At 40.4% G+C, this 27,937-nt stretch overlaps 3 protein-coding genes across 4 annotated transcripts in view; 1 reads left to right on the top strand and 2 right to left on the bottom strand.

Annotated features, from left to right (window-relative positions):
- Nucleotides 1-27,937, bottom strand: part of LOC108415618 (protein NLRC5-like) — an 802,877-nt gene that overhangs the window by 135,933 nt on the left and 639,007 nt on the right.
- The window catches only part of LOC108415395 (NACHT, LRR and PYD domains-containing protein 3-like), an 843,678-nt gene that overhangs the window by 201,609 nt on the left and 614,132 nt on the right, over nucleotides 1-27,937 (top strand). The gene's annotated exons all lie outside the window — the stretch shown is intronic.
- LOC108415080 (NACHT, LRR and PYD domains-containing protein 3-like) lies at nucleotides 19-27,897 on the bottom strand. Of its 2 annotated transcripts, none has more exons than XM_037540865.1 (7): nucleotides 27,678-27,897; nucleotides 23,359-25,117; nucleotides 12,737-12,910; nucleotides 11,584-11,757; nucleotides 9,474-9,647; nucleotides 1,533-1,706; nucleotides 19-520 (listed from the first exon to the last, which is right to left on the bottom strand). In XM_037540865.1, the coding sequence occupies exons 1-7, from the start codon at nucleotides 27,895-27,897 to the stop codon at nucleotides 442-444; spliced, it is 2,754 nt and encodes a 917-aa protein (XP_037396762.1). In that variant the 3' UTR covers nucleotides 19-441. The 2 variants fall into 2 exon arrangements, with proteins under 2 accessions (XP_037396762.1, XP_037396761.1); XM_037540864.1 differs by lacking the exons at nucleotides 19-520; nucleotides 1,533-1,706 and adding exons at nucleotides 4,945-5,093; nucleotides 6,440-6,443.

Raw genomic sequence — 27,937 nt, 5'->3', positions numbered from 1 at the left:
GGAAAAAAAACGACTTTGTCATGTTAGTGAAAGGAACAAGATCCTTTACAGATTCTGGTAAAATGATGCATCCAAAAAATACATTTTCAGTGCATTTTCATTGTAAAGGTAGTCTCCTTTTCACTCTAGCGTCATCACAGACTTTTGCTCCAGATGGAGTTACATGGGTACATGGGTGTTGACTTGTAGGAACTTTAAAGACGCTGCAACTCTCCCAGCTACAGTGTTGATTTCTAGAGTGAGTTTATGAAAGTCTGTCAACATTTCCACTGGTTTGAGAGGGTTGATGTTGTCCCCAGGAGTCCAGGTGCTTTGGGACAAGGAGAAGCAGTTTGTGTCCCATTAAACAATGTGAGGTCATCCTCAAAGGTTAGGAGTTTGACATTTGGGTGCAGCCACTGTTCTGCAGAAAAAATGGAAATCCCTGTGCTGCATCTTGACTCAAAAGGGACCAAAAACATTTTGTCTTCTAAACATCCGGTGTAAGTCGTCCACAGACCCAGTGAATGGTGTTCGGAGGCTGTAAACAAAAATAAGACAGAATGTCAGACATGAACACAGACTTATCACAGTCAGACTGTAAACTTTGTAAAAGCCATCACACATTCATTAGACAGAACAGTGAGACCCCTCTCATAAAATCATTAAATCTCTCTCTCATTCTCAGATTTCACGTTCAAATATGCACAAGAATCAGCAACACTAAACAAACACTAAAAACACAAAACTCTTTCTCCGTTTCTCCTCCTGGTGCAGGAGGAGGCTGGTGAACAAAGTCTGAGCTCCAGATTATTCCAGATGAACTTCCACTGGGTGAAGGTCTGGATGGACTATGAACCTGGATCCCTATCACTGAAACTTCCTTAAACCCTATATTAAGATCTGACCTGTTCAAGTCAGGATTTTTAACAAGTTCATATTACAGAATGTTGCTACTTCCTCTAGTAAGTGAAGGAAGATCTCCTCACAGCAACCCTGCAGTCAGAACGGTGCTGGCAGTATATCAGTCAGAATTACTGGGCTGATATTAAATCTATTTAATCTGTCCATCTTCACATTCGAGCACATCACTGCCACTTTAACCCTTCAGTCCTTCCAATCTTCAGATCAAGGAGTTACAGCTGCTCCCAACAAAAGGTCCCCAAAGGAGTCACTGACATTATGTTAATCTTCAATATATCAAACACCACCAGCCCACACATAGAGTACTGTGCAAAAGTCAGAGACCACATTATTTACATAATATCCATTCAAAACAGCCAATAAGCACAAGTTATTCATCTTTCGGGAGAATTTTATGAGGAGATTAGATAAACAATAATGTACTTGCATAGTGATGGAGAAGTTCAATGGAAAAAAGGCAGCATCCCAAACCATTAAAATATTAAATTTAAGATAAATATTAATTAAAAGATATTGAGAATAAAAGATCAGGACTCTTAAGGTCAGGGTTTTGCTGTAATCAGGTGTGGATCAGCTTTAATGTGAGCTGCATGTAATTAACAAATGCTAAACCAAAAAGCAGATCTTACTGTAGTTTCTCAAGTTTATAGTGAGGATCTTCTAGTAGAGCAGAAAGCATCTTCACTCCTGACTCTCCTGGTTCATTCCAACCCAGATCCAGCTCTCTCAAGTGTGAAGGATTTAATTTCAAAGCTTTAACCAGAGCTTTACAGCCTTTCTCTGTAATACTGCAGTTCCATAATCTGTAGAGAGATGGAGAAAAACGTCCTCATATTTATGGTTCTGCACACAAATACATAAACAATCTATACCAACACCAACATCTCACACAAGCAATTAAGAAGAAGAGAAAAAAAACTACACACTACATAATTGAATTTATTCTGTATAACTCTCTCATATAAACAAACACACAAAGAAGAAAAAACAAGACAGAAATGTAGAACATGATATTTTGTGGGGGAGATTTTTTTGTTAGAGAGACATGAAGTGAGAGATGAAGTGTTTATGTAAAAATGTAACTTCTCACTTCATTATCATAAACAGAAAATAACGTACAGTAAAGAACCTCCCTTTTGTGGTGAAATGGTACTTTGTCAGGCGCATCGCCAACATGATATTAAATAAACTCAATGAAATAAACTCAGTCTTTATTCATCAAAGCTGTGTTTGGTCTGATCTGATCACTAAATGAACTAATGTGCTAATTTCATACAGTGTTTTTTTATTCATCAGTTTCATCTTTGGTGTATTTGTACAATCAAACTCTTGTCTGATAACTTTCTATTAACTCTTCATGGCAATGGTGAAATCTCGAAATGACCATGAGACCTTCGAGCTTTGAGTACAGCTCGGCTTGACCCACCATCCTTCAAGGCGCATGGAAGATAAGTGTCTCTGTACTGGCACCCAGGTGGTGGAATGAACTCCCACTGGCTGTCCGAACAGCAGAGTCTCTTGCTGTCGTCAAACACAGACTGAAGACCGCCTCTTTACACAGCACTTAAATGAGCACTGAATTATAAGCTGCACTTATATTTTCTTGTATTGCACTGTGTATTGTAGTCTACTGTATTGTATTGTATTGTGTTGCATTGTACAGCCCAGAGTTCTGTGTTCAACTCTGTTCCTTTTCTCTGGGTGTCAACAGCGACTTTATGTTTCTACAAGTAACTAGCAAAGATATTTTCTCTAGATAGACAAAGCAATTCTTGTAAATCACTCTGGATAAGAGTGTCTGCTAAATGCTGTAAATGTAAAACTCACCAAAACTATTATCAATACCATCTACAATACCAATAACAGGAATAAAAATAGAAAAAATCAATATTACTAAGTTGTTGACATGGTATAAAACTGGATGTACTTGTTTTATATGAACACTGACATAAACAAATGCAGCAACTGTTCAATTTACAGACATTTTACACTTTTATGTTCTATATGACTGACACACCCACAAAACTATACAATGCAAAACTAGTGCAGAAGCTGCAATAATACAGCATTTAATACTGTTATTATAGTAAAAACAGAGAGAGAGAGAGAATTAGGACTGTATCCACTCCTAATGAAAGAGCTCTATCCAAAAAATCCAAATATCCAAAAAAGAGCTCTACATTTTTTTAAAACATAAAATACAGTGACCCCCAGTCATTCCACTATAAAGCACTGGCTAGTCAGGAGCTGAACATCGACAGGGGTCCCCTGAGCCAGCTGGTCCTGAGTCTCAGTGACCTACAACCCAGCAACATCACAACACCAATCAGCCTGACCACACGCTCACCCAGAAAATCAGACCCAACCAAATGATCACCAAACAAAAACAAAACTACATCACCCACTGTACTGAGACCACATATCAAAAGCACAAGCTTCAGCTACTCAAGACAGAAAACTGAGTGAAATGTACTCAGTGAGTACAGAATGGCCATTGAAACTGGCCAACACAGACAGACCTGGTTACCCAGAGAGGCCAGACTCTGCTCTCATTGTGAGCTCTCAGACAGATCTGGTTACCCAGAGAGGCCAGACTGTGCTCTCATTGTAAGCTGCCAGACAGACCTGGTTACCCAGAGAGGCCAGACTGTTTTTTCACTGTGAGATCTCAGACAAACCTGGTTACCCAGAGAGGCCAGACTGTGCTTTCACTGTGAGCTCTCAGACAGACCTGGTTACCCAGAGAGGCCAGACTGTGCTCTCACTGTGAGCTCTCAGACAGAGCTGCTTCCCCAGAGAGGCCAGACTGTGCTCTCATTGTAAGCTCTCACACAGACCTGGTTACCCAGAGAGGCCAGACTGTGCTCTCATTGTGAGCTCTCAGACAGAGCTGGTTACCCAGAGAGGCCAGACTGTGCTCTCAATATGAGCTCTCAGACAGAGCTGGTTACCCAGAGAGGCCAGACTGTGCTCTCAATATGAGCTCTCAGACAGACCTGGTTACCCAGAGGGGCCAGACAGTGCTCTCACTGTGAGCTCTCACACAGACCTGGTTACCCAGAGAGGGCAGACTGTGCTCTCACTGTGAGCTCTCAGACAGAGCTGGTTACCCAGAGAGGCCAGACTGTGCTCTCACTGTGAACTCTCAGACAGAGCTGGTAACCCAGAGAGGCCAGACTGTGCTCTCAATATGAGCTCTCAGACAGAGCTGGTTACCCAGAGAGGCCAGACTGTGCTCTCAATATGATCTCTCAGACAGACCTGGGTACCCAGAGAGGGCAGACTGTGCTCTCACTGTGAGCTCTCAGACAGACCTGGTTACCCAGAGAGGCCAGACTGTGCTCTCACTGTGAGCTCTCAGACAGACCTAGTTACCCAGAGAGGCCACACTGTGCTCTCACTCTGAGCTCTCAGACAGAGCTGGTTACCCAGATAGCCCAGACTCTGCTCTCATTGTGAGCTGTCAGACAGAGCTGGTTACCCAGAGAGGCCAGACTGTGCTCTCAATATGAGCTCTCAGACAGACCTGGTTACCCAGAGGGGCCAGACTGTGCTCTCACTGTGAGCTCTCAGACAGACCTGGTTACCCAGAGAGGCCAGACTGTGCTCTCATTGTGAACTCTCAGACAGAGCTGGTTACCCAGAGAGGCCAGACTGTGCTCTCACTGTGAATTCTCAGACAGACCTGGTTACCCAGAGAGGCCAGACTGTGCTCTCACTGTGAACTCTCAGACAGAGCTGGTTACCCAGAGAGGCCAGACTGTGCTCTCACTGTTAGCTCTCAGACAGACCTGGTTACCCAGAGAGGCCAGACTATGCTTTGATTGTGAGCTCTCAGACAGAGCTGGTTACCCAGAGAGGCCAGGCTGTGCTCTCACTGTGAGCTCTCAGACAGACCTGGTTACCCAGAGAGGCCAGACTGTTCTCTCACTGTGAGCTCTCAAACAGACCTGGTTACCCAGAGAGGCCAGACTGTGCTCTCACTGTTAGCTCTCAGACAGACCTGGTTACCCAGAGAGGCCAGACTGTGCTTTGACTGTGAGCACTCAGACAGAGCTGGTTACCCACAGAGGCCAGACTGTGCTCTCATTGTGAGCTCTCAGTGGAGACAGAGCTGCTTGAGATATGACTCCATTCTAAAGGAGTGAAGGTGAGCAGCGTCTGCCCTGAGTTCCAGCCCTGCAGTGACGCTGAGAAATTGCTGTACGTGTTGGGAGAGCAGAGCGAGCTGATCACACACGCAGCGAAATACGTGACCGCCTGTCACAACCCGAGGGACAACCAGTGAGAATAACCAAAGAACTGATATTAATCATTATTGATTATTATATATCCTGAAATTTGTCTTGAGTATTATTTCCTTTTCTTTGTCTTTGATTACTAACAAAACTAACGGTAAATAACTTATTTTCTAGTGTTTTATTATAATCTAAAATCTCTTTTTTATTTATGTTTATGTATTTCTTATTAACTGCTTTGGCAACAGTGTATTTCATTACATTCATGCTGATAAAGCACTGATGATAAAGCACAGACAGAGAAACAGGGACAGAGAGAGAGAGAGAGAGAGAGAGAGAGAGAGAGTTTGAGTTTTAACAGAAACTTTTATTCAGTCACTTCAGATCATAAACAGTGCTACTCCCACAGTTTGATTGCCCCTAACCAATGTCAGCCCCAAGGACTGGCAAGGACTAACTCACCTCCCACCACAGGGCAGAAAACATTATTATAGCACCATCCATACTCAAACACTTCCAGGTTGTTCATTGCATCATAGAACTTAAACTCAAAAACAAGCCTGGATTTCACTAAAGCGAGGAACAAAGGTAAAATGTCAGGAACATATCTGTTCTCTACTTTGTTTCTTCTCAAATTATAAATGGCGAGCTTAGCCTGGCCAACAACAAAGTTAAGCAGTGTCGAAGTGTCCAATGAACAGTGTATTGAAGAGCGGTTTAAGTCTGGCACATTCTAAAACGCAATGAAAACCAGTCTCTCTAAAACCACAAAACACACATTTATCACTGACATGTGGATTAATAACAAACACAAACGAGCTCACAGCCACAGCCCCATGTAAAATTCTCCACTGGAGATCACCAGATCTCTTCGTTAGAGGGGGTTTATACAACACCCTCCAAACCAGTCGATTGTCTGTCCCCAGCGCTAGTTTTCCTCTCCACAATGTGTCTGCCCTCCCATTCAATACCAACCTATGAAGAACTTTAACACTTATACAGAATTTTACCTGAGGCTGTGCAGAGATTTATATCTCAAAGTCCATTAAGATCCAGTAATGGAGAGAGAGAGAGAGAGAGAGAGAGAGAGAGAGAGAGAGAGAGAGAGAGAGTAAGAGTAAGAGAGAGAGACAGAGAGAGAGAGAGAGAGAAAGAGAAACAGAGAGAGAGAGAGAGAGAGAGAGAGAGAGTGATAGAAATAGAGAGAGAGAAAGAGAAATAAAGAGAGAGACAGAGAGAGAAAGAGAAATAGAGAGAGAGAGAGAGAGAGAGAGAGAGAGAGAGAGAGGTAATGATACTAATCTCTCTCTGACACAGACGCTGGTTAAATCCCTGTGTGGACCAGTAAAGATTCAGTATTTAAAGAAAATAAACTGAAAACTTTCAAAGTGTAATTTGTTCTGCAGGACTGGCAGTTAAACACAGACAGACAGACAGACAGACAGAGAGACAGACAGAGAGACAAACAGACAGACAGACAGAGAGACAGACAGAAAGAGACACAGAAAGAGAGACAGAATGAGAGACAGAAAGAGAGACAGACAGACAGACAGAGAGACAGACAGACAGACAGATGTGGTTCCATCTCTTCCTGTTTCAGCATCACAGTGACCCATTCAGAAACTACAGTCCATAAAGAAATGATGTGCTGGGCGTCGTGTGGAAGGAGCTGAATGTAGAACAGTAATAACTGGGTGTTTAGACAAAGACCACAATCTGTACTGTAAGTCTGTCTGACTGTCTGCACTGAAGCTGAGCTGGAGCTGTTGGTTTGGGTGAGCTGTAGGTGAGGGTTATCTTAGTGACCACACCTGGTTTAGTACTTACACATCTGCTGCTTCTACTACTGACTTCAATACTTTTTAGTCTGTTTTCTTCAGAACTTTATTTTATGGTACAGTACCTGGTATTTAATAGGTAAATAATTACTTACAAGTCATTTTCTGGTACATACTTTGCAAATACATAGTGCGTGTCAGGTATGTACAACAGCACTTACTCAGAGTTTGTGTTCATAATTAAAAACAATAAAAACTTGGTGATTAATGTACAAGTTTAATATAAACTAGCACAACTAATGTGAGGTACAGTTCAGCTTTTAATGCTGAAAAGTTCCATGGTAAAGGCGAGAGCTACCAAACTACTGTGATAGGGAAGAGCAGGTTACAGGTTCAGGAGACTACAGTGTAAAACTGCAGGATTCCTACGACTGAGAACTCAGTAAGAACCTTTTACAGCACAGTAACTCATTCAATGGGATCTTTACTGAGAAGATCTCAGTGATATTATGGAAACAGGGCTGTAAAATAAAGTGGAACTTTATTCATAGTATTTACACACTAACTGTTTTCTACAACCCCAATTCCAATGAAGTTGGGACATTGTGTAATACATGAATAAAAACAGAATATGATGATTTGCAAATCCATTTCAACCTATATTTAACTGAATTCACTACAAAGACTGCAACACATTCCAAAGAAGTTAGGACAGATGCGTGTTTACCACTGTGTTACATCACCTTTCCTTTTAACAACACTCAATAAGCATTTGGGAACTGAGGACACTAATTGTTGAAGCTTTGAAGGTGGAATTCTTTCCCATTCTTGCTTGATGTACAACTTCAGTTGCTCAGCAGTCCGGGGTCTCCGTTGTCATATTTTGTGCTTCATAATGTGAAACACATTTTCAATGGTAGACAGGTCTGGACTGCAGACCAGGCCAGTCTAGTACCCGCACTCTTTTACTACGAAGCCACGCTGTTGTAACACGTGCAGAATGTGGCTTGGCATCATTTTGCTGAAATAAGCAGGACGTCCTGGAAAAAGACGTCGCTTGGATGGCAGCATATGTTGCTCCAAAACCTGTATGTACCTTTCAGCATTAATGGTGCCTTCACAGATGTTCAAGTTACCCCTGCCATGGGCACTAACACACCCAGGATTTCTGGGTCTTGTTGATATATGGCTTTCACTTTGCGTGGCAGAGTTTTAACTTGCACTTGTAGATGGAGCGACAAACTGTGCACTGATGATGGTTTTCTGAAGTGTTCCTGAGCCCATGTGGGAATATCCGTTACAGAATGATGTTGGTTTTTTTTTCAATGCAGTGCCGCCGGAGGGATCGAAGGTCACGGGCATTCAATGTTGGTTTTCTGCCTTGCTGCTTACTTGCAGAGATTTCTCCAGATTCTCTGAATCTTTTGATGATATTATGAAGTGTAGATAATGAAATCCCTAAATTCCTTGCAATTGCATGTTGAGAAACGTTGTTCTTAAACTGTTGGACTATTTGCTCATGCAGTTGTTCACAGAGTGGTGAACCTCGCCCCATCCTTTATGGGATGCTCCCATTATACCCAATCATGAAACTTACTTTTGTCCAATTAACCTGTTCACCTGTGGAATGTTCCAAACAGGTGTTTTTTGAGCATTCCTCAACTTTCCCAGTCTTTTGTTGCCCCTTTGAAACGTGTTGCAGGCATCAAATTCAAAATGAGTGAATATTCGCAGAAAAAAAATCAAGGTCAGCCATTTGAACATTAACTATCTTGTCTTTGTAGTGTATTCAGTTGAATATAGGTTAAGACGGATCTGCAAATCATCGTATTCTGTTTTTATTTATGTTTTACACAACGTCCCAAGTTCATTGGGATTGGGGTTGTATGTAGTATGCAGAGAAAAACCAAACACAGTGTTTCATTTCTCATATTAGTTACTCTGTACATACACACTGAACTTGATAATTATGCACTAAATATTACTAGTAAGTCCAACATATCATTAAATCCTGAGTAAGTAGTTACACATACCTGATACTCTTCATGTAGTTTTAGTAGTTTGTTATGTAAATTAATACATATATTCAACATACGTTCCAGAAACCACCAAATATTTACTTATTAAATACTAGTTACTTACTGTAACATCATAAAAAGATCTACCAAGTTTCCAGTCAACACTCTCATACTTTCTCTTTAACCTGGGAACGCAGGAACCTCTCCACCCTAAATGCACTCTGGGGAGCCGCAAATTTACACACCTGCAGTTTCACTGCAGCAGAAACTGGATTCTAACTAGGAAAGAAACGTTCATGAGTGAAATAAATTAGTCGTCATTAAACACCCAACACATCTCACTGTTAGCCGTTAGCTTAGAACAGACTGGCTCTCCTTAGATTTTCAGTAAAGAGTAAAATTACTACAAGTACAAATAAACATCATGTCTCTCTTTCTGTCCTTCAAACACACAAACACACACACACACATGAACACATCAAGCACAGAAATAGCAAAGTATGTTAAGGAGGCAGAAAAGTACAATGAATTAATACCTGAGTGTCTCCAGTTTACAGTGTTGATCCTCCAGTCCAGCAGAGAGCAGCGTCACTCCTGAATCATACAGACTATTATCACTCAGATACAGTTCTCTCAGACTTGAGGAGTTTGAGCTGAGAACTGAGGCCAAAGCTGCACAGCTTCTCTCTGAGAGATCACACCCAGACAGCCTGTGACAGAAATGATATGAGATACATTATCATTACACCCTCAAATACAAACAGACCTACAAAACACTCACTAGGAAAAAAGACATTCTGACAGAAATCATCTCCCTGACTCACAAACACAGTTCACTATTATGGAGAAATGAGCTGAAGATCTAAAAACAATTATTTGTTTGAATTAATGCACACACACACACACACACACACACATATAATGTGTATAAGTAAAGAGAGAGAGAGAGACAGAAACAAACAAATGAGAGAGAGTGAGACAGACAGAGAGATAGAGGGAGAGAGAGAGAGACAGAGAGATAGAGGGAGAGAGAGAGAGACAGACAGGGACAAATAAAAAGAAACAGAGAAACAGAGCGAGAAAGAGAGACATAGAGAAAGAGAGAGACATAGTGAGAGAAAAAGAGTGAGAGAGGCAGAGACAGAGACAGAGAAAAAGGCAGAGAGAGAGAGACAGAGAGAGAGGGAGAGAGAGAGAGAGAGAGATAGACAGTGAAGAGTGTGTGTGATTATGTGAATATTGCGTATGGTTATGATCTGCACCTCACAAAGACCAGAAAAAATATCTACTATTTAATTCCTACGTACAAAGTGCTGATCAGAGAACATGTGGTTTCTGTGTAATTACTATGGACAAAGTTACACTAGTTTAGAGTCCTGTTACTACAATGTTACAACACTGTTACAGAGAACTTACCAGTAAACATACCAAGTAATACTGAATGTGTTACTGTACTGAAATAAAGGGACTTAATCTCATTTATTCTACTTCTAATTTAGATCTACTTCCTCTGTCACATATGCATAAACTTACAGAAACACTGAATCACTAAAAGCTGAAATATTCCTGGAATTTCTCACATTAGTTACTCTGTACTTACACACTGAACTTGATAATTATGCACAAAATATTACTAGTAAGTCCAACAGATCATGAAATCCTGAGGAAGTAGTTACACATACCTGATACTCTTCATGTAGTTTTAGTAGTTTGTTATGTAAATTAATATATATGTTCAAAATACATGCCAGAAACCACCAATTTTTTACTTATTAAATACTAGTTACTTACTGTAACATCATAAAAAGATCTGCCCAGTTTCCAGTCAACACTCTCATACTTTCTCTTTAACCTGGGAACCTTTTAAACACTTACTGTTTCTTTCACAAATTTACCTTCATTAAATATTATTTGACTTTAGTTCTGTAAAATAAGGATCTACCCAGTTCTCATTCACCAGTCTCACACTTTCTCTTTAAAGGGGAACTCCATCCATTCAGCTAAATGAATCAATCATTTAACGCTTTAGATGTAAAAATCATTCAGAGCACTTTGGAGTGAAATGAGCCTTTCTAAAGAAATTTACAGTCAAAAATATTCACCATTATAGTTCTAGGAACCAGACGTTTTCATGTCTGCACTACAAATATCACCATTTTATCTGCTCCTAAATGACCAGTGAACTTACACGTATCTCAGAAGCTTTGATCTGTCACGCTGATCATGGTGAACTAGTGCTAAACTGAAAAAATACGTTTTCTTTAGGTTCAATTTTTTCCTTACAACGCCCTGCAGGAACCTCTCCGCCCTAAATGCACTCTGGGGAACGGTCAGACTGCAGAGCCGCAAATTTACACACCTGCAATTTCACTGCAGCAGAAACTGGATTCTAACTAGGAAAGAAACGTTCATGAGTGAAATAAATTAGTCGTCATTAAACACCCAACACATCTCACTGTTAGCCGTTAGCTTAGAACAGACTGGCTCTCCTTAGATTTTCAGTAAAGAGTAAAATTACTACAAGTACAAATAAACATCATGTCTCTCTTTCTGTCCTTCAAACACACACACACACACACATGAACACATCAAGCTCAGAAATAGCAAAGTATGTTAAGGAGGCAGAAAAGTACAATGAATTAATACCTGAGTGTCTCCAGTTTACAGTGTTGATCCTCCAGTCCAGCAGAGAGCAGCGTCACTCTTGAATCACACAGACTATTATAACTCAGATCCAGTTCTCTCAGACTTGAGGAGTTTGATCTGAGAACTGAGGCCAAAGCTGCACAGCTTCTCTCTGAGAGATCACACCCAGACAGACTGTGACAGAAATGATATCAGATACATTATCATTACACCCTCAAATACAAACAGACCTACAAAACACTCACCAGGAAAAAAGACATTCTGACAGAAATCATCTCCCTGACTCACAAACACAGTTCACTATTACGAGAGAAAGGAGCTGAAGATCTAAAACCAATTATTTGTTTGAATTAATGCACACACACACACACACACACACACACGCACACACACATATACGTATTATAAATGTTTTACATATATATATATATATATATATATATATATATATATATATATATGAAATAAGATGGAGAGGCGAGAGAGACAGAGAGAGAGAGAGAAAGAGCAGGAAAGAGACAAAGAGAGAGAAAAAGAGACAGGTAGATGAAGAGAAAGAGAGAGACGTAGAAAGAGCAGGAAAAATTAGAGAAAAACTGAAAAATGGGAAAAATAAATACAGAAAAAAAAGAGATTGACAGAAAGAAAGAGAGAGAGACAGACAGAAAGAGAGAGACAGAGAGGGAGAGACAGGGAGTGTGAGAGAGACAGAAAGAAAGAGAGAGAGACAGAGAGAGCAAGAGAGAGAGAGAGACAGAGAGAGAGATAGAGAATGAAAGAGGGAGACAGAAACAGAGACAGGTGGAGAGAGAGAGAGGGAAATATGAGAGAAAAACAGAAAAATCAGGAAAAGAAATATAGAGATAAAGAGAGAGAGAGAGAGGGAGAGAGAGAGAGACAGAAAGAGAAAAAAGACAGAAAGAGACAGAAATAGAGAGAGAAAGAGACAGAGAGAGAGAGACAGAGAGAGAGAGAGAGAGAGAGACAGACAGACAGACAGAAAGAGAGAAAGAGTAAAATTACTACAAGTACAAATAAACATCATGTCTCTCTTTCTGTCCTTCAAACACACAAACACACACACACATGAACACATCAAGCTCAGAAATAGCAAAGTATGTTAAGGAGGCAGAAAAGTACAATGAATTAATACCTGAGTGTCTGCAGTTTACAGTGTTGATCCTCCAGTACAGCAGAGAGCAGCATCACTCCTGAATCACACAGACTATTATAACTCAGATCCAGTTCTCTCAGACTTGAGGAGTTTGAGCTGAGAACTGAGGCCAAAGCTGCACAGCTTCTCTCTGAGAGACGACACCGAGACAGACTGTGACAGAAATGATATGAGATACATTATCATTACACCCTCAAATACAAACAGACCTACAAAACACTCACCAGGAAAAAAGACATTCTGACAGAAATCATTTCCCTGACTCACAAACACAGTTCACTATTACGGAGAAACGAGCTGAAGATCTAAAAATATTTATTTCTGTGACATACATATATATATATATATATATATATATATATAATATATGTAAAGAGAGAGAGAGAGAGGGAAAGAAATGTAGAGAAATGGAATGAGAGAGAGGGAAACATGAGAGAAAAAGAGAAAAATTAGAGAGGGGGTGAGAAAGAGATATGGAGAGAGAGAGAAAATATGAGAGGGATAGAGAGAGATGGAGAAAGAGAGAGAAAGAAGAGAGAGAAATAGGGACAGAGAGAGAGACAGACAGAGAGAGTCAGAGAGTGAGAGTCAGAGAGATTCAGACAAACAGACAGAGAGACAGACAGATAGACAGACACAGAGAGAGACAGACAAAGACAGACAGAGAAAGACAGAGACAGAGAGAGAGAGAGAGAAAGAGTTGATGATGATGATACTAATCTCTCTCACTTTCCTGCATGGACACTACCTGAATACCTGTGTTGAATATTATCCAGAGAAAAAAGATCCCAAGATGGTTAACAGGCTTAGCAAAATAAATATATAGCTAAATAAATAAATAAATAAATAAATATCTTCCAGCTTTTCCTGTTTTAATATGATAATGTCTCATAAAAAACTGCTGTCCGTAAAGAAATGGTTTGTGGAATTTGGTGTGGAAGAACTTGACTGGCCTGCTCAAAACCTTGACCTCAACCCCAGTTAACACCACTCTAATAAATGACATGGTCAGCCAGTGGTGGTTCAACAGCTGGAAGAACATTCAGGAGGAACTTTCTGAAAACCTTTTCAGCTCCACAGAAACATCAACCAAGCTTTTGTCTGAAACAGTAAAAGAGGAGCTGCTGATGTTCAGAAGTTCTGAAACTATTGCTATGAGCTCTATATGGTGGAAAGACAAGCTCAGTTACTGACATGAAAACATCATCCCAACAGTGAGGAACACTGGAGGGAGCATCATGAGTGGGGCTGTTCTGGACTTGGACGGACTGACATCATCAAGAGAAAAATGAAATCTCCAGTTTATCAAGATTTCCTACAGTGAGGATGACTGTCCAACAGCTGAAGCTCAGTAGAAGAAAGAACACTCAGCTGTTCCTCTTGAATGTTGTGCACGTCTGATCTGCAGATACTGAAAGAACTTTCTTCAGGTTTTTGCTGTCAAATGATTTTAGACCAGTTATTAAATACAAGGCTTCACTGAATTTGTCCACCAGCACCGTGAATGTTTAACTGGTGTGAACAATAAACACATTAAAGATTTTCATTGTTTGTGTGTTAATTGCTTTAGCATATTGTGTTTGTTTACTTGTGACTTACATGAAGAAAATAAATATATATGATGAAATAATGCAGAAAACTGAGTGATAAAGTACAGACATAATTTTATTTGCAACTTAATGCAAAACAATAATAATTGTGTGTTGTTTAGACAAAAACTACAATCTGTACAGTAGAGATGGTCTGTACTGAAGCTGAGCTGGAACTTTTGGTTTATCAGATGATTTATTTGAAAACCTTGATCTGTTGACTTGTTTACTGTTCACAGTGAAGGTTACCAAAATCAAAACATTTCCCTTTCAAAACTACAGCAGTCGGTCTCCTCAGATCTCAAACACTAACATAATATTGCTAAAAGAAGAGGTGATGAAGCACAGTGGTAAACAGGCCCCGTCCCAACTTTTCTGAAATGTGTTGCTGGCATCAAATTCAAAATGGGCAGATATTTAAAAACAATAACATTTCTCAGTTTCAACATTTGATATGTTGTCTTTGTACTATTGTCAATTAATTATAGGATTTAAATCATCTGCAAATCAGTGTGTTTTTTAACTCTTATCACAGGTTCTCAACTTTTTTGGAAACGAGGGTGTAAAGTCATATAAGACAATAACATAAATTAAAAAGATAAATAATGAAGACGTAGAAATTTAATGAAACACCAAGTTAAAGAGAGGCGTTAAATGTGTTCACTGAGCTTTACTCTCTGAAAGAGTCTCTCCACGTTTTCTGTATTTTACTGAAGGTGTTAGCAGAAGGTCAGTATCTGCAGATCTAAGATCTAATGCTGGAACATAAACAGACAGACTCTGTGATGTAAGTGATGCTTTAAGCTCATTCAGAGCCTTAAAAACTAGTAGCAGAGCTTTAAATCTATCCTGAAAGATGCAGTCAGTGCAGCTCTTTCTAATCGGGAGTGATCTGATCTCCCTGGTTAGTTTTTATTAGGATTCGTTCTGCTGCATTCACTGAAGAGGATGGACTGAAAGACAAGCACAGATTTCCCCGTCTGTCCAAGTTTCATCTTTAAATTACTCATTACAAATATTAAAGCCACAGATTTTTTAATCAGTCAAAATATTATTGTTAGTGAAACTGCAAACAACCAAGATGCAAATTACAGTTGGGGAGCAGGGCGGAGGGGGGGGTGTTCTGGGGCATTCTAGTCCCCCCCAGCTGGACCCCATGAATGTCTCAAAATCAAATTCAGGTGTTTCACTGACAGTAACCTTATGATGTTAATCTGTTTGGGAAAAACAGAAGCTCACATTCAAATTCAGGGAAAGGTCTTTGTTCAGCTGCTTCACTCAGGAAATGGTGAGATTCTGTCTTTGATTTTCTTCACTAGCTAGTGATGCAGCACTGCTCTGCCTCAGGGTGGCGCTGTTGCAAAGTGGTTTACTCAGTTGATCCTTCATAGTCTATTAACTGTAACTATGCCTGGAACTCCTCTGAACAACTTTACAATGTGCTATAGCATATTTACAAATCTAAGAAACTGACCAAGAGACTGAGAGAAAGAGTGAACTGTGCCTCATTTCTAAACCAAAGACAGAAGAGAAGATGTGTGAGATCTCAGTGAATGTGTGGAAGAGCACATTACTAAACTAGAAAAGAGCATTTCCTAAAGAAGAAGTATTAAACCAAACATTGTCGCCATTAAAGCTCATCAGTGCCTTTATGGTGAATGAGTTAGCAGCCAGTCAATGCTGGAGTAGCCAGACAACATGTAAACCCCCAAACACCAGGGGTCATTTCACACACTGCCAACAACTATACAATGTTATCTTTTAAGGACTCGTATCAATTATTAATCTAAACCCCACACAGCACTAAAAGCCTGTTTTTACTCTGTACATTTAACACTGAAGACATTCACCATTTAGAGAAACTGTAAATGGAGGAAAACTGCAGGTACAGAATAAAAGACCAGAGCTTCACCTAATGGAATATAAATATCCATAAATCATCACTAATCTTCCTTTTTTAAGGCTTTTTAGAGAAAGTTGGTAGAGATTGAGCTCAGGTTTATTACTTGATCCCAAAATCCTTCTATTTTAGTTTTGCTTGATCTCAATGCACCTTTCAAAACAGCTGATCATCCGATTCTAATCCACCTTCTTGAAAAGTCCATTTCAACGTTTCTAGTGGAGTCACTAAAGGTTTAATTTCAGAGTTTTGCTTTTTTCATTATGCATGTTACTGTTAATGTCATCAGAACACATTAGATCAATTTTCATAGCTATGATAAATGATACACTACTGAGACTCCAGTCTCCACTCCCTCTGTTGACAGGCTGACCAGCTGTGGATGTCCAAAATGTTTATACAGTTAAATCGATTAAAAACTGAAATGTTTAGACACATTTGAAATGCAGTAAAATTCAGAGGAAGCTGCTCTGTGAGAAACGAGGCCTCCTTTCATCCCAAATCAAATCTGAAGTATGAAACACTCGTCTATCTCTGTTTTATCTTCCATTTGAACGTTATTAAGGCCGCATTCTATCATTTAACAAACAGGCCGACAGCTCAACTCCAGAAACACTAGAGTGATGCAGAAAAAGTTGTTTGTATGTTTGTTACAAGTAGAATTGATCACTGCAATGATCTTCACATCACTGCTGTTCTAAAACAATGAATCTGGTTACCTGTGTCATTTAGAATTGATCTTTATTAAAGTTTATTATTTGACTGAAAGTTAGTTTACTTGTTTTAAAAGATCAAAAAGGCCTTAAAGCACATGCGTACCTCACTGCAGATACTGGCCTTCTGCAAATACCCCCAAAATACCACCTTTTCAAGCTCAGTAAGTTCTTAATTCTTTTACATTATTTACTCTCACTGGCCACTTTATTAGGTTCAGTTGCTTGTTAACACAAATAGCTGATCAGCCAATCACATGGCTGCAGCTCAGTGCATTTTAGGCATGTAGAGGTGATCAAAACAACTTGCTGAAGTGCAGACCGAGCATCAGAACGGGGAAGAAAGGGGATTTAAGTGACTTTGAACGTGGCGTGGTTGTTGGTGCCAGACGGGCTGGTCTGAGTATTTCAGAAACTGCTGATCTACTGGGATTTTCACGCACAACCATCTCTAGGGTTTACAGAGAATGGTCCGAAAAAGAGGAAATATCCAGTGAGCGGTCAGTTGTGTGGACGAAAATGCCTTGTTGATGTGACAGGTCAGAGGAGAATGGGCAGACTGGTTCCAGATGATAGAAAGGCAACAGTAACTCAAATAACCAACCAGAATCTCTCCAGAACGTTTCCAACACCTTGTTGAAAGTTTGCCACGAAGAATTAAGATAGTTCTGAAGGCAAAAGGGGGTCCAACCTTTTACTAGCAAGCTGTACCTAATAAAGTGGCAGGTGAGTGTATTATTGTCAGATTTTTTATTTTATCATACTTTTTGTTTTTCACTGTTTTTCACTGAATTTTATTGTTTGTAAAACACTTTCAGATGCTTCTTGTATGAACACTGCCCTATAAATAATAACAAAAATAATAATTTTTATTGTTACTATTGTTACTATTAGTAGTAGTAGTAGTAGTAGTAGTATTAGTAGTAGTAGTAGTATGATTATTATAAACAATATCTTTTTTCACAGTTATTGTAAAAATGTAATTATAAAATACTTGAGGTTTGACTTGCCTGCATTAGTTTGGTCTCTTCTGGTCACACTTTGCTCTTTCACTCACATTTGTTAATGTAATACTGACATGACATAATATTATAATGACGTGCTGATAATAAATTTGAAGAAAAGGTGAGATTTTTTAAGGTTATACTTTCTTAATATTCATACTATCATCTTCATTCAGGAGGCAAACAGAGGCTTTTCCCCTGTGTACAGACTAATAGTGCTTAGCATAAAGGCTAAAAAGCTATTGTCATATACAACATTTACAGAAATATTCCATGCCTGATTAATTAACAAACATGTCCCAGATTCTTGGAAAGGCATATTATTATATTTAAGGAGAATGTGAATCCAAGTACTCTTTTGTATCAATGATTATTCAAAGCCTTTAAAGCGCTGTTCAGGAAAATCCTATTGACTAATTATTTTAATTAATTACAGAAAATACTGAAAGACCCACTGGCACTGCAGGACCCAATATGCTCAGTAATCTATTTCTTTTGAATTTTTCAGCAGATTTTGAATTAATTTCTTCAAGAAACAGGCTTTGTGACCTATTTTCACGTAGAGTGGCACAGCTACCCGGCACAGTCAGGTGAAAAGGAATTCCTGTATATATGCTGGGGTTTGCTGTTCAGTGTAAATGAAAAATGAAATTTGATATCTTGGGTAAAACTGTTTTGTTCTACAACTGTATTATTCTTAAAGTGCTTGACTTGGTCCCATCCTAAAGACTGAAAAACAGACCTTAAACCTAAACCTTAAAAGCTGTGTGTCTCATATCATTACATCACGTCCCACATGGCTGGGAGGAGATACACTTCATGAACAAAAGTTTGCGGACACCCCTCCTAGTTATTGAGTTCAGGAGTTTCAGTCAAACTCACTGTTAACATGTATAAAATCAAGCACATAGCGTTGAAGTCTAGATAGAAAAAACACTGGCAGTAGAATAAATCATACTGAAGAGCTCAGTGACTTTAAACCTGGCACTGTCTCAGGATGCCACCTTTGCCACAAGTCGGTTCAACAAATTTCTGCCCTGTAGATCTGCCCCAGTCAACTAGGAGTACTACTATTGTACAACTGCTCAGCCACGCAAAAACTCACAGAGCAGGGCAGTCAAGCTCTGAAGCATGTAAAGTACACCATCACTGGACTCTGGAGCAGTGGAAACATTCTCTGGAGTGATGAATCACCCTTCGCTATCAGTCTCATGGACAAATCTGAGTTTGGCAGATGGCAGAAGAACACTACCTAACAGAATGCATAGTACCAGCAGTAAAGCTTACTGGAGGAGGGATAATGGGCTGCGGCTGTTTTTCAGGATTTGGGCCCCTTAGTTCCAGTGAAGGGTAATAAACCAACCATTAGGGGTGTACTTTGTGTACTTCTGGTGCCGGTCCCTAGCCCGGATAAATGGTGAGGGTTGCGTCAGGAAGGGCATACGGCGTAAAACTTGTGCCAAAACTATCATGCCGATCACGAATATGATTGCCATACCGGATTGGTTAAGGCCCGCGTTAACAACGACCACCTCCGGTGCTGTTGACCAGGAAATTGGACTACTGTAGGTCGAAGAACATCAAAAAGGAGAGGAGGAAGGCGGGTTACAAGGCAGCGAGAGAGAAGGAAAGGCAGGAGTGTGGAGGTTAGAGTAGGGACTCTGAACATAGGGACAATGACTGGTAAAGGCAGAGAGCTTGCAGACATGATGGAGAGAAGGAAGGTAGATATTCTGTGTGTCCAGGAGACCAGATGGAAAGGAAGCAAGGCCAGGAACATTGGAAGTAGATTCTAATCCTAAAGGAACAACTTGTGAAACGTGTTCTGGATGTAAAAAGAGTGTCAAAAAGGATCATGAGCCTGAGGTTGATGGTGTAATTTTGAATGTGGTCAGTTCATATGCACCACAGGTTGGTTGTCAGTTAGAGGAGAAAGAGGAATTTTGGAGTAAGATGGTGGAATGAGGACATCCAGGAGAGTATTCAGAAAAAGAAGGCAGCTAAGAAAAAGTGGGATAACCAGAGATATGAAGGAAGTGGGCATGAGTACTGTGAGGCTAGCTGCATAGCAAAAAGAATGATGGCAAAGGCAAAGGCTCAGGCCTATAATGAGCTGTATGAAAGGCTGGACAGTAAAGAAGGAGTAAAGGACTTGTATCATTTGGCTAAACAGAGAGATAGAGCTGGAAAGGATGTACAGCAGGTTAGGCTGATAAAAGATAGAGAGGGAAATGTACTAGTGAGTGAACAGAGAGTGATGAGTAGATGGAAGGAGTACTTTGAAGAACTAATGAATGAGGAAAACGAGAGCGAGAGGAGGACAATGGGGGGAGAGATAGTGGATCAGGAAGTGCAGAGAATAAGTAAGGTGGAAGTGAGGGCAGCTTTAAAAAGGATGAAGAATGGAAAGACAGTTGGTCCAGATGATATACCTGTGGAGGTATGAAGATATGTAGGAGAGAAGGCAGTGGACTTTATAACCAGGTTGTTTAACAAAATTCTGGAGAGTGAGAGGATGCCTGATGAGTGGAGAAGCAGTGTATTGGTCCCCATTTTTAAGAACAAGGGTGATGTGCAGAGCTGCAGTAACTACAGAGGTATAAAGTTGATTAGCCACACCATGAAGGTATGGGAAAGAGTTGTTGAAGCAAGGCTAATGCAAGAGGTCCAGATCAGTGAGCAGCAGTTTGGTTTCATGCCCAGAAAGAGTACCACAGATGCAGTTTTTGCGTTGAGATTGTTGGTAGAGAAATACAGAGAAGGTCAGAAGGAGCTACATTGTGTCATTGTGGATCTAGAGAAGGCATATGATAGGGTGCCAAGACAGGAACTGTGGTACTGTATGAGGAAGTCAGGTGTAGCTGAAAAGTATGTTAGGGTGGTGCAGGACATGTATGAGGATAGTGAGACAGTGGTGAGGTGTGCAATTGGAGTGACAAATGGTTTCAAGGTGAAGGTAGGGTTACATCAGGGATCAGCTTTGAGCCCCTTCTTGTTTGCAATGGTGATGGACAGGTTGACAGATGAGGTCAGGCAGGAGGCTCTGATGTTTGCAGATGACATTGTAATCTGTGGTGAGAGTAGAGAGCAGGTGGAAAAGAATCTGGAGAGGTGGAGTTTTGCACTGGAGAGGAGAGGAATGAAGGTCAGTAGAGACAAGACGGAATACATGTGTGTGAATGAGAGGGAATCAGGTGGAAAGGTGAAGATGTAAGGAGTAGAGGTCGTAAAGGTGGATGACCTCAAATATCTTGGGTCAACCATCCAGAGCAATGGACAGTGCAAAAAAGAGGTGAGGAAGAGGGTGCAGGCAGGATGGAGTGGGTGGAGACGGATGTCAGGGCTGATGTGTGACAGAAGAATAGCAGCAAAAGTGAAAGGGAAGGTTTACAAGACAGTAGTGCATCCTGCTATGATGTATGGTTTGGAGACTGTGGCTCTGTCTAAAAGACAGGAGGCTGAGCTGGAGGTTGCAGAGATGAAGATGCTGAGATTTTCTTTGGAAGTGAAAAGGCTGGACAAGATTAGAAATAAGCAAATGAGCTAGGGGCCGCTGTGGCGAACCCGTAAAGGGAGCAGCCGAAAGAAGAAGAAGAAGTTCCAGTGAGGGATAATAATAATAATGTAACAAATGCTACAAAAGCATATAAATTAATTTTAGACAATTCTATGCTTCAAACTTTGTGGCAGCAGTTTGGGCAAGGCCCTTTCCTATTCCAGCATGACTGAGACCCAGTGCACAAAGCAAGCTCTACAAATGCATGCCTTAGTAAATTTGATGTGGAGGAACTCCAGTGGCTGCACAGAGCTCAGACATCAACCCCACTGAACATCTTTGGGATAAACTGGAACGTCAACTGTGAGCCAGGCCTTCTCATCCAACATAGGTGTCTGACATCAAAAATGCTTTTTCTGACTGTGTGGGTACAAATTCCTACAGAGGCACTCCAAAAACTTATGGAAATATTCTCAGAAGACTGGAGGCAGTTGTAGTGATGAAAGGGGGCAACTCCATATCAATGCCCATGGTTTTAGAATGGGATGTCTGACAAGCTCATATGGGTGTGATGGTCAGGTCTTCTCATACTTTTGGCTACACAGTGTAAACACACTGGTATTTAGACAGCAGGCGAACATTTTCTTCCTAGCATTCACCTTTTGCAAACTTATGAATGGATGTGGTAGTTTTATAACATGAAAATTCACTGAATCCATATTGACAGTCCACTGTCAGTGTGTGTGGCAGAGGCAGTTATGGTGGTAGTTATGGCTAAGTTAACGTTGGCTCTTCAGTGTCTAGCTCTACTCACCTATATAGGGTGTTATATGTAGCCCTGTCTTAATTTAATTGGGGACATAAAGGTATGGTGCAGATTAACTGGCACAAACAGCCAATTTTTGAATTGTTTAAGTTTTAAATTGTATAGTGGCTCCATATCCTGGCACTGGCAAACCCCTGTCCTGCACTGCTTTAGAGGGGACACTTTGGAAAAGCAGTGATTGCTGATTATTGAATTCACAGTAATTCACTGCAAAAATGCAAAAAATGTTTACATGTAAAATATATCTTGATGAAGCAGATGCTGCTGTAATGTTTACTTCTGTTCCTCGCTGTTGCTGTTTGGCACTTTTCTTCTATTAATATGTTTCTTAAAAAAATTCTTCCTGCTTTAATGAAGTTCTGAAATTCTCTTCTATTCCTCTACTGTCATCTCCTGCTTCAGCCACTGCTCTCCCTCAGCCCCCCGAGCAGGACACCCACCTGTCTCATAATACACTGCTCTCATCAACGAAAGAAGAGATCCACAAAACAATATATATGATGTCTTTTCAGATTATTTTAGGAAACCCACTAAGTAAACAAGTTTTAAAAATAACCCTTTTTGTTTTTTTTATTGACTTTTTTCCTCCTCATAAAGGAACCAAAGCAGACTCTTCCTCACTTCCTCAATCTGCTCCAATTCTGTACCACCTTCTGCCTCTAATATTCTACCATATTCAGTAGAACACCTTTCATTCTGTCCTCTCTTCTTTGATTGAGGTTTTAAAATAATCAATAAAGAAGTATTAATAGTGTTATTTATGTATTTATTTGGTGGGTTTCCAAATGTTAAATGTTTAAAAAGGTAACTGTGTCCTGAATATTGCCTGTTCATAATGTAACTTGGACTGAACTCAGAACCTCATTTCTTTCTACTTGTATACTTTTACATCCCAACCCTGCACATTGTAGTGATTTCCTGCACCAACACATCCCCTTTAACTCAGTAAGGGCTTGTTAATCAGGACAGGGGTTTTCTGGACTGCATTCCACTAAAATCATGGAATACTTTACGCCTAAAATTACTCTTAAAATAAACAGTACAGTAAAATTTGTATTAATGAAAATACTCACACAGCTTTTCTGGATGCTGTAACGACTGGCAGAAGCCTCAGAAGACATTCCTCTGATTGGGCATATTTTCTCAGATCAAACTCGTCCAGCTCTTCCTCTGAGTTCAACAACACAAACACCAGAGCTGACCACTGAGCAGGAGAAAGGCGGACTCCACGTAAACAGCAAGAGCTTCCTGTGTTCAGATAAGTCTGGACTTCCTGCACTAGAGAGTGGTCATTCAGTTCATTCAGACAGTGGAACAGATTGATGTATTTCTCTGGAGAGAGATTCCCCCTGAGCTTCTCCTTGATGTACTCAGCTGTTTCCTCTCTGCAGTTAGAAGTGCTTCCTGTCTGAGTCAGCAGGCCTCGCAAGAGAGTCTGATTGGACTCCAGTGAGAGACCCAGGAGGAAACGGAGAAAAAGGTCCAGGTGTCCATTCTCACTCTGTAAAGCTCTGTCCACTGCACTCTTGAGAAAATCAGTCACAGTTGATTTTGAATGTGTTTGATGTTCCAGCACATTTCTGTTCTGAGAAATAAAGGAGAAAAATACAAACAAAGCAGCCAGAAACTCCTGAACACTCAGATGGACAAAGCTGAACACCTTCCCCAGGTGCAGCCCCAACTCCTCTCTGAAGATCTGAGTGCAGACTCCTGAGTACACTGACACTTCTCTGACATCAATGCCACACCCTCTCAGGTCTCCCTCATAGAAGATCAGGTTGCCTTTTTCCAGCTGTTGGAAAGCCAGTTTTCCCAGAGCCAGAACAATCTTTCTAGTATGCAGAGGATCAGTGTCACATTTTCCATGGTACTTTTGGTCTTTGTGTTTGATCTGAAAGCTCAGGAAGTGTGTGAACATTTGAGTCAGAGTCTTGGGGATGTCTCCACTCTCTGCTTCACCCAGCATCTTCTCCAGAACAGTGGCTGCAATCCAGCAGAAGACCGGTATGTGGCACATGATGTAGAGGCTTCTTGATGACTTCATATGTGTGATGACTCTGTTGGCCACACTCTGGTCACTGTTCCTCTTCCTGAAGTATTCCTCTTTCTGTGGGTCACTGAATCCTCGTACCTCTGTTACCTGGTCAACACACTCAGGAGGGATCTGACCGCATGCTGCTGGTCGAGAGGTGATCCAGAGAAGTGCAGAGGGAACCAGATTCCTTTTGATGAGGTTTGTCAGCAGCACATCCACTGAGGCTGACTGTGTTACATCAGACAAGCTCTCATTGTTCTGGAAATCTAGAGGAAGTCGACTTTCATCCAGACCATCAAAGATGAACAAGACTTTGTACTGATAATAATCTGCTGGTTTTAATTGTTTTATGTCTGTGAAAAAGAGACGAAGAAGATCAACTAGACTGAGTTTTCTACTCTTCACTGAGTTCAGCTCCCTAAAAGGAAGCGGAAATATGAAGAGGATATCCTGATTAGCTTTTCCTTCAGCCCAGTCCAGAATGAACCTCTGCACTGAGACTGTTTTTCCAATTCCAGCAACTCCATTAGTCAGTACAGTTCTGACGGCTGTGCCTTTAAAGAGGTCACTGCAGTTGATGGGTCTCTCCTGTGGTGCTGGTCTCCTGGACGCTGTCTCAATCTGTCTCACCTCATGTTCATTATTGACCTCTCCACTCCCACCTTCTGTGATGTAGAGCTCTGTGTAGATCTCTTTCAGAAGTGTTGAGCCTCCATGATATGAGATTCCTTCATTAATTCTCTGGAATTTCTTCTTCAATGTGGATTTGAACTTTTGTTGACAAGCAGGAGCCAGGTCTGCAAAAAGTTTATTACAATAAACAATAACAATAAACATGTTAATGTCTGACATCCTTACTACAAACACAGTAACACACATTACCCTTCTATCAACACGGAGCACAATATTAAACTGAACTGTGCTCTATGGTTCTCCTGTCTAGGAACCATCAGCAAAATTAAATACCCACAATTAATTTAGATAATAAAAGGATCATCTTCTTGCTCTTTTGTCCTGAAGAAATTCCTTCCAGATTGTTTATATTTAACTTTCCAGAATTTCTATGCTCAGTTTACTCGTCACTTATAAAAATAATGAACTTTATTATGGAAAAGAAATAATGGAATGTGCTCTGTATCAGAGAAACTGTGTCAGAACAGAGCGTATATGTACAAATGGGTGGAATTAGTGATTCTGAGATTACAGGCTAAAGACAGGAATGGGGCCCCCTGGTGGAACATTTTTAAACTAGTGGAGGGTCTGGGTGGTCCCTCAGTGGCACAGCCCACTACACTGCACAAAATGATGTCTTGGAAGTGAAATCATCTTCAATCTATTCAATATACCTAATTTAAATATCTAATTTTGACATTGGAGTAAGAATATTATTAGAGTACTTAAAAAGCCCAAATCCTACATTTATCTTGTATTTTATTTTTTTAATAGTTCATCACTTATAATGTTTGTGTGGGCTTTGTTTTTATATATTGACTGTATGGATTGGAGAGTGAATGGTATGTTTTCAAATTTAACAAAATATGCATAAAACATAAAAAGTATTTAAAAAAGGAAAATTTGTTTTTTCATTTTAACTTATTTCTAGACATTTTTACTTTTTGTAAGTAATTTTATTGAGTAAAATTTTCTCATTATATTAACAGATAATTTTGCTTCTTTTAAGAAAAATCCCTGACACAAATAAAGTCATCTGCCAATACAGTGAGATGATTTCACTTTATAAAATTAGTAAAATAATAATATAAATAAATTTAACATGCAAATTAAATCTCCTTTGTATTCTCATGGGGACCCTAAGCCTCATGCAAAGACCACCACTGTATATACAGGCTTTCCAGAACTGCTCAGTGTTCGCAAATGTTGGAATTGATTACTTCGGCCCATTTGAAGTGAAACGGGGCCGGAGCACTGTCAAAAGGTATGGTGTGATGTTCACCTGCCTCACCATCAGAGCAGTGCACATTGAGGTGGCTGACAGTCTGGACACAAGTGCTTGTATCAATGTCCTTCGTCGCTTTGTAAGTAGAAGAGGACAGGTCTCCATAATGCGATCCGACAATGGCACCAATTTTGTTGGTGCTGAGAAGGAATTGAGAGAGGCACTGAAAAACCTGAACCAATCAGAAATTGAGAAAACATTGCAAAAGAAAGGCATCAAGTGGATTTTCAATAGTCCAGCAGCATCACATCAAGGAGGGATTTGGGAGCGGCAGATCCGTTCAGTTCGCAGGATTCTTAGCGTTCTGCTTAAGGAACAGACCCTCACCGACGACAGCCTTCAAACACTTCTTTGTGAGGTTGAAAGCATAATAAATGGCCGACCCATAACCAGCGTGTCAGATGATCCACACGACTTGGATCCTCTGACCCCCAACCACCTGTTGTTGATGAAGACCCAGCCTAACCTACCACCAGGAATCTTCAACCCGGATGATCTATACACAAGGAAGCGCTGGAGGCAAGTACAATATCTTGCGGATCTATTCTGGCGCAGATGGACTCGCGAATACCTCCCCCTCCTCCAGGAACGCCAGAAATGGACGAGACAGAAGAGGAACTTTGAACCTGGAGATGTAGTGCTAGTAGTCGATAGTTCATCTCCACGCAACACTTGGATCATGGGAAGAATAATACAAGTCCTACCTGACTTCAGTGGAACTGTGCGCCGTGTGAAGTTGCAAACAAAAAACAGCATCCTAGAGAGATCTGTGCATAAGCTATGCTTATTGCAAGAATCCAAATGAAAAGAAAAAAAAGGGGACTTTTTTATTTAAAGATTGTTTATTTGTAGCTTATTGATAGTCTTGATTTGATGGCTCTTAGTTTAAGTTCATTGATAATTGCGTAATCTTACAGTATACCCAATTAGGGGCTGGATATGTAAGAGCCATAAAGCAGAAAAGATAGAATGTGGAAATATGTACAATTTATATTTTATTTTATTCTTAATTCATGTCATTGTGTAATTCATAATTCTAAGAAAATGATTATTAATATAAAAATGTTTGATGACGCTTCCTCAGAGTAGCGTAACTGAGAACGTGCAGCACCAGTTCAGTCAGAGCTGCGCAAGGCACGGGAGCATATAGTTTTCTTACCGTACCTGCATTCACATTTGTAACCGTTTGATTTTCTAAGTAAAGACACCTAAACTCAAAGAACTTGTCATGTCGTGCGCGTGAAGAAATTACTGTGTCTGCAGCTCTAAGTGGTACTTTTTGGAAACTGAAGAAAGTGTCACTACAATAACAATAAACATGTTAATGTCTGACATCCTTACTACAAACACAGTAACTGCTTCCAGAACTGCTCAGTGTTCCAGTAGGACAGAGATCTTACTGGTCTGTAGTGTGCTGGCGAGGTCTGTCTGGTTCATGTTCCTCAGGACGTGCAGTGCGATCTGCAGTGTTCCTTCTCTGACAGTCTGATCCACCTCACCCTCCACCTCCCTCTCAGAGCATGCTGGGAAATCTGGACTCAGCACCTTCTTGAACCTCTTCAGCTGATTCTTCACCAGCGAGATGACTTTGTGCTCCAGTTCCTGATTGGACATAAACATTAACAGAGAACAGCTGAAACACCATCATGTCATAGTTCAG

Source organism: Pygocentrus nattereri, chromosome 9 (genome assembly GCF_015220715.1).
Source record: "Pygocentrus nattereri isolate fPygNat1 chromosome 9, fPygNat1.pri, whole genome shotgun sequence".
NCBI classification, from domain to species: Eukaryota; Metazoa; Chordata; class Actinopteri; order Characiformes; family Serrasalmidae; genus Pygocentrus; species Pygocentrus nattereri.
Note: the sequence above shows the minus strand (reverse complement) of the source record. Positions and strands in the feature narration are given on the sequence as shown.

What these genes read in the sequence shown, in the direction of transcription:
- LOC108415080 (XM_037540865.1), bottom strand. Translation starts at nt 27,897, where the DNA reads ATGTTTATGTCCAATCAGGAACTGGAGCACAAAGTCATCTCGCTGGTG. An exon ending in TGTAAACTGCAGACACTCAG is followed by an intron (nt 11,758 to 12,736) that starts GTATTAATTCAT and finishes TTTCTGTCACAG; the next exon opens with TCTGTCTGGGTGTGATCTCT. An exon ending in TGTAAACTGGAGACACTCAG is followed by an intron (nt 9,648 to 11,583) that starts GTATTAATTCAT and finishes TTTCTGTCACAG; the next exon opens with GCTGTCTGGGTGTGATCTCT.